Source organism: Varanus komodoensis, unplaced genomic scaffold (assembly GCF_004798865.1).
Source record: "Varanus komodoensis strain SLA01 unplaced genomic scaffold, ASM479886v1 scaffold154, whole genome shotgun sequence".
NCBI classification, from domain to species: Eukaryota; Metazoa; Chordata; class Lepidosauria; order Squamata; family Varanidae; genus Varanus; species Varanus komodoensis.
In genome coordinates this window covers 9,864-16,831 of record NW_025335449.1, presented here as the reverse complement: position 1 = coordinate 16,831, position 6,968 = coordinate 9,864, and the positions used below count along the sequence as shown (strand labels likewise).

Below are 6,968 nucleotides of genomic sequence, written 5' to 3'. Positions count from 1 at the left end.
GCCTTGAGCCCTTTGTAGGAAAAAGGCAGGATATAAACAGAAAAATAAATAAAATAAATAAATATGTCTGGTACTCCTCTTGCAACGGAAATGCCCCTTTTGGTCATTTTCTGGGGGATGCTGAAAATGAGGCACTGGTTCACGCTTGTGCCAGCAGCCGGAAATTCCCCCCCTACAAACAAACCCCAGCTCACACCCACCCGGAGTTGCACAGCGAGGCTCCCATGGGACGAGTGGGTGCCCAGGCTGATGGATCCCAAGTACTGCAGCGACTCCAGTGAGCACATGGACTCCAAACCCTTGCCACCAAACATTGCAAAGCCCTTCCAGCAGATCTCTCAGTATTCCCTGCGCCAGGCTGCCAAAGCCATTTCGACCCAGGGGACAAATTCCACTTCAGAGCGGCTCTGGGGAGCAGCGTGGCGGCAGTGGGCTGAGCCTCAGGCAAAGGGGCGGATCCTGTGGTTTGACTTTCTTATGGTCAGTCACTGAGCTTCAGGGGAGAGAAATGGGTGTGACGATTTGAGGAACTCTGCATTCTCAGGTGGAAGTCCCAGGTGGGCTGGAGGTGGCCAACTCCCTTGCTTCACACCAACCCTGCAAAGTAGGCCACTCTTCCGATATTCCCATTTCAAAGTGTGTGTGTGTGCTTTGGGTGGGGGCACTAGAACAGAGCTCCTTACCAAGACTCCACAGTGAAGGCATTCCAACAAGGGCATCCCACTTTGCAATGACATTAGAAATAAAAGGAATTGGGAGATATAACAGGGAAAGCTATTATTTATGTATTTCTGATATGTATTAATGTATTTCTATATTGTCCCATAGCTAAAACACCCTGGATGGTTTATAGATCTGTTGACTGCCGTGACTAAATGGAGCTTCCACGTGCAGGAGTAGTGTACCTCTAAATCCCAAATTCTGGGGGACAAATATCAAGCAACAGGTATCTCAACCTAACTGCTGGTGGATGACCCAGAAGCATCTGAATGTGATGGTGACCGTTTTGGGCAGTTCAGCCCAGGCCGGCTCCCACGACAGAGAAAGCGGCAGGGCAAACGCTTACCCAGGGCGGTTGTATGCCCGTAGTTCTCTCGCATCACTTCCCTGTAGAGGGCCCTCTGGGGTCCATCCAGAAGGGACCACTCTTCTTCCGTAAAGTGCACTGCCAGATCCTCAAACATCAGCAGGCCCTGGAAACACGACACTTTTACTGAGCTGGAAGAAGGACTGAGAAGGGCGACGGAGATGCTCAGGGGCCTGGCCCAGCTCCCCTGGGAGGAACGGCCACAGCAACAGGGGATGCACAGCTTAGAAAAACATGGAGTACAAGGAGACAGGATGGAGGGGTTTAAAATGATGCACAGTATGGAGAAAGGGGAAGAGGAGAGATTTTAATCCCTCTCCCCTAATACTTGAACCCAGGGTCAACCCGTGCAGCTGACGGGTGGGAGTTTAGGACAGATGAGAGGAAGGACTTCTTCACCCAATGTGAAGTGGTAACGGCCACTAATCTGATCGCTTTAAAAGGGGATTGGGCAGATTCACAGCAGGGGAGGCCCTCCGTGGCTAATAGCCCTGCTGGCCACGTGCGCCCTCCTTCCCCAGAGGCGGCCTGCCAGCACAAGCCCATTGCTGAGGAGCGGGGCAGCTGGAGGGCCTGCACCCCTCCTGCTGGAGGGATCCTGGGGGCAGCCGGTTTGCCACCGTGTGTCCTGAGTGCTGGACTGGATGGCCCCCTGGTCTGACCCAGCAGGGCTTTTCTAATGTGCTTCCGAGTCTCAGGTAGCTGAAAGACGGCACCGAGAGTAGGCACCTCTGGGCATCTGCCAGTGACCCACACCCCAGAAGCGCCCCAGCGGCAAGCCCTGCTCCTCCTCCTCACCATCGCAACCCGCTTCTTCTTCTGGAGCAGGGGAGAAGCGAGAGACGTCACACCCGCCTTGCTAAGCAGGCGAGCGGGACCCCCGATGCAGAAGAGGACGAGGGCCGTGAATGGCTGCTTGCCAAGGCAGGGAGAAGGCAGACTCAACACAGGAGGGGACCCTCTGAGGGAGTCTTCCGAGGGCTCTGCCCGGTCTTGAGAACATGGCGAAAGAGAACCATAGAATCATAGTAGAGTCGGAAGGGGCCGTGAAGCCCATCGAGTCCAACCCCTGCTATTGCAGGACACCAGGTTGCACCGTCCCGCTCAGATGGCTGCCCAGTTTCCCCTTGAACGTCTCTAGTGTGGGAAAGCCCCCCCCCCCCCCCCCAGGCACCTCTCTAGGCAGAGGTCCTCTTTCCGTCACAGCCCGGCCTCCCGGACTGGCCACTCACCCCGTGGCATGAGGAAACCCCCTACCTGAAGCACCTCTCCTGCGTTCACGTCTGCTCTACCTTGTTTAGGAGGAAATGCGGCCAAGTCAGACGCAGCGGCGGTTCTGCAGCCTGCAAGAAGCGACTTGTGATCAAACGGGGAAGCTGCAAGGACGGGGCCTTGAGCAATGCATGTGGCACTTCATTTCTCCTTCCCGGCGTTTACAAGCATATTGCAAGTAGCAGAGAAGCACAGCGCTAGTAGCAGCTGTGAGTCTCAGATTGCGACTAGACGGTGGCAGGAATAAACTATTTTATTTTAATAAATAGTTATTTATTATAATAATAAATAATATAATATAATAATAAAAATAAATTTGCATCGGAGGCGAGCACCTCAAGAATCGCGCCAACTGTAGATGGCATGATCTGCAGCAGAGTCTTTTGCAGAGTCGCTGCATGGGCTAAAGAAAGGGGGAGAATTCATTTAATTTCAGAGGAATTTTCTGATTCTGGATGGAGAGCAATTTAAGTAACTTGAGGCTTGATGTGATGCATGTTTAAATTACAATACCCAGCATGCCGCAGGCATATAAATTCCATGCATGTTTGGACAGGAAAACAGGCTACAATTCCCAGGATGCTTTGGCATAGCTGGCTATTTTCTCTTTAAACATGAATAAGATCTGGATGAAAAATAAAAATCCTGGTACGAGTAGCTATTCCTAAAACTGCAATAGATATTAATAGCTTTTGAGCAGATTTTGAGCAGATGTCATCCTCTGCAAAGGGTCTGGCCCTTATCCCCCTTATGGCCTGTATAATACACAAAGCAAAAAATTTTGAGGGAGGGGGTGTGAAATGATGCAATCTGGTGGTGGGTGGAGTTAATTAGCATAGGCAATTTGTATGCAAATTGGTGCCCACTTTTGTCTTTGGGGTGACACTTGCCCTTCTTTTCTGGGCAATGGATAAGTACCTGGCTTACTAAACATTAGAGTCAAGATTGATCCCATTCTTAAAATATTACTTTGCTGGTCACCCTTTGAATGGATTCCACCTCTGAAGAACTCCAGAACTATTTATTTAATTTATTTATTTATTTGGAGTTTTTATATGCCATCCCATCGCTTAACGCCTCGGGACAGCTGACATAAATAAACATAAATAGACAACATAGTGCCCAATACAAATGCAAAAAATACAAATTACACAAATTAAAAACCCTGATTCATTCTGGCTGGAAGTTAAAACCTATAGATAATATTAAACACTGTTAAAATATTGTTTAAATAAAAAGGTCTTAGGCTGGTGCCGAAAAACAAATAAAAACAACTACCTCCAAGGCCATCCATCAAAGGAATGGGGGGAAAAGTCCATTTCACAAGGATAGTTCCCGTGGCAAGGAGCAGGGAAGGCTCCCGATTTTGGTCCTGGGGAGTACTTTTAAACGAGGGGGTAGTCAACCTGAAGCTCTCCAGAAATGCTGGGCTAGCAGCCCCCTTCCTTTCTGTACAGCCAGCCAATTCCTTCTGGCAAGTCCTCACTAGTTGCTCCGTGACCAATAAAACAGCACCAGGCAATAGCAGGCGAAAGGGCCTTTTTGGTGCTGGCGCCCAGCCTCTGACATATCCTCCCATAAGTGTTTTGGGAGGCAGAAAGACCCACGAAAAGTTTCCAGTGCTGCTTGTGCTCCCTGACCTGCAAGCGATTATGCCAGTGCCCTGTCCGATCGTTATTCTTGCCCTAAACTTTGTAATGGTTTATTTTACATTTATTTAATTATATTTCATAAGTAAATATGTTATTTAAATAAAAAATAAAAATATTTGTTTTATGTTATTGTTATGTTACACGTACTTTTTAATGTGTGCCGCTAAGGAATTTTAAAAATTCAGTAGAGACGCACTATAAGGAAAGAAAAATAGTTCCCATCAGCCCCTGCCAGCATGGCCAATGGTCAGGGATTGTGGGTGCTGTAGTCCAGAACATCTGCAGGGCAGCATGTTTCTGCAATGGTCAGCAGGCATGTTTGTTCTCCACCAGGAGCTCGGCTTATGGGGATGGTCAAGGAATTATCTATACTTAATTGCAGACGAAATAAACGTTTGGCTCTGTTAGAGGCAGGTACATACCTGTGAGGATCCTCAGTTCTGACTTCAGCAACTCTAAAATAGATATAGGTGAGGGAAAAACAAGAGACCATTCAGGCCTTTATCCATGGAAGAAAGACATTTAAATTTTAACATTTGTATTAGACCAAGTTTCTATCCCACCTCACCTCCGAGGATCATAGCAGGTAGATGCAGATCCAGGCCCCACCCAGCCACCTATAATATCTTCCCAACAACTTTGCAAGGCAGGTTAGACCTAGAGAGAGTGACTTGCCCAAGTGACCCAGTTCTCCATCCAAGCAAGGTTTCCCCATTCTTAGTTTGCTAACCCTAACCCTTCCCCAAATGGCCTTGGGTTCCAGTTCCCATGAGTCCCAGCCAGCAGGGCCTCTGGTCAGGAATACTAGGGGTTGCAGCCCAAAACTTCTAGAAGACAACACGTTGGGAAAAGGCTGCTCTAACCACTAGACCACACTGCCTCTGACGACTGGTGATCAAGAAGGCCCTTCTGCCAAGAATGAGGTGGGCTCCCGTATTTAAGCACAGGCTGGCTTGCCCTCTGCCTGAGACGCTGCAGCTCTGTCTGGCTGCTGAGCAGAGAGCTGGACTAGATGACCTCTAGGGTTACAAATTCCAAGAAGCTGGCTTGGCAGGAAAGAGCGACCAGCCATAGCATCCATGACCCGCAGACCCATGGCATCACTGAGGGAAGATAAGCCCCAGGTTTTTAAAAAGGATATTTACATCCTGTCCCTTTTACTTCCAGGAAGGCTTTCGTACTGCACCTCCTGCTGCGGCCCTCCATCTTATCCCCACAACAACAACCCTGTGAGGCAGGCCAGGCTGAGCCTCTGGCCTGAAGCCACCCAGTCGGCTCCATGGCTGAACGGGGACTCGAACTGGGATCTCCGGCGTTCCTGCCCCGCCTTCTTCGCCACCACCCCACAGCCCCACACCCGTGAGGCCCCCGCTCACCTTTGAAGCTGCTCAGGGCCTTATCCAGGATGGGCCTCCTCGCCGAGAAATGGCGAAGGCTCAACTCTACCTCCAAAAAGCTGCCTTGTGCCGCTGGGGATGCAGAACCTTCCCGACTGTCAGAGCTCGGGACAACCTCGACGGAGGGAAAAGGAGGAGGGCTTGATTATAAAGTAGCAAGAACTGCTTTGACAACACACAAAAACAGCGACCCGCTTCATCCTGTGCAAGATGTGGCTTTCCACACCTTCTTGTGGGTCCAAATAAGTCAGGGACCAAAGATGGGGGTTGTCTGGAGATCATTGTGTAGGCCACACTCCAAACAACAACAACACAAGAACCAGGGATATGCTGGTTAAACTCTCCATAGCACTAAACGGGTAAAATTTAGCTCGTCTGCAACACCAAATTTGATTCTTTTGGTGGATTGAAAATTGTTGGTTATGAAGCACGATACAGCCCCCAAAATGCCTTATTTTTCATATTTAAAATTGGAGGCGCAGTCTGCAAATTGCCCGCCCCAAAACATTTGACAGCCTCTCTCTGCACAGCCCATCTGCCTGTTCTCCTCAGAAGTAGACAAATATGGCCGGAGGGGCACAGCACCCAAAGGGCTCCCTGCACCCAGAGATCACCCTCAGAGGCTTACGGGGTCTTTTCTGTGGAGGCCCCAGATCTGTAGAACAGCCTTCTTAGAGTGACCGGGTGCCTGTTTGGTTGACTTCTGGAGACCAGTCATTTTTTCAAGGGCTTCTTCTCTCCTCATCTTGATAGACTGAATGCTGCATTTTGGAAATCCTCTTTTTCCAAGCTTTAGTTTCTTGAATACTGAACCTCTCCTTAGGAAATGATTTTAAATTGTCGTTCACTGCTTTTACAATGTTTGAAAGCATCGTTTTGATGGTTTGCTACTGCTTTCACTATACGTGGTTCATCTGTTCCTCTTTGGCTGCAGAGCACTTCATAAAATGAATACATACACCACCAAACAACTAAATCTCCAGTTTCTTGTGTTGCTTTTATTTATGTATTATATATTTATAATCTGCTGTTTTACTTCCAAGGAATTCAGGGCAGTTTACATCATTCTCTTCCTCCTCTCATCCCCACAACAGCAGTCTTGCGAGGTAGGCAGGGCTGAGAGTCTGCGATTGGCCTGAAGTCACCCAGTTGGCCCAGTGTAGACTTGAACCCAGATCCCCTGAATCCCAGACCACTCTTAACCACTACCCCACATTTTGCCTGGGCAGCCCATTTGTGCAGGCAACTAACCAAAGAGATCTCCCGATCTCGCGACTGGCATAGCCCACATCTCACCTGCGGGGATCCGGACTGGTCATTCCTGCAGGGCAGATGAGTTTGAGCGGAAGTTCCAGAAAGTCCATCCTCCAAGCCCTTGACAATGTCTGCAGCCAAACCTTCCAGCCACCACAACACATGCTCCTTCTGAATTTCCAAAAACCTGCAGAGATCTTTCCACTGCTGGACAAAGTTTTGTCTCTCGACTTTTGTCCTCCTCTGTAGTGAGGTGAGGTGAGGTGAGGTGAGGTGAGGTGAGGTGAGGTGAGGGGGGGAGAGGAG

General features: G+C 49.3%; 1 protein-coding gene across 1 annotated transcript in view; it reads right to left on the bottom strand.

Annotated features, from left to right (window-relative positions):
- The window catches only part of LOC123021048 (tigger transposable element-derived protein 1-like), a 19,213-nt gene that overhangs the window by 8,670 nt on the left and 3,575 nt on the right, over positions 1–6,968 (bottom strand). The window contains exons 3-7 of the mRNA XM_044425428.1: positions 6,705–6,905; positions 5,388–5,523; positions 4,434–4,466; positions 2,345–2,430; positions 1,067–1,193 (exon numbers count right to left, since the gene is read on the bottom strand). Coding sequence (XP_044281363.1) covers positions 1,067–1,193; positions 2,345–2,430; positions 4,434–4,466; positions 5,388–5,523; positions 6,705–6,905 — 583 coding nt within the window. The remainder of the gene's footprint in view (positions 1–1,066; positions 1,194–2,344; positions 2,431–4,433; positions 4,467–5,387; positions 5,524–6,704; positions 6,906–6,968) is intronic.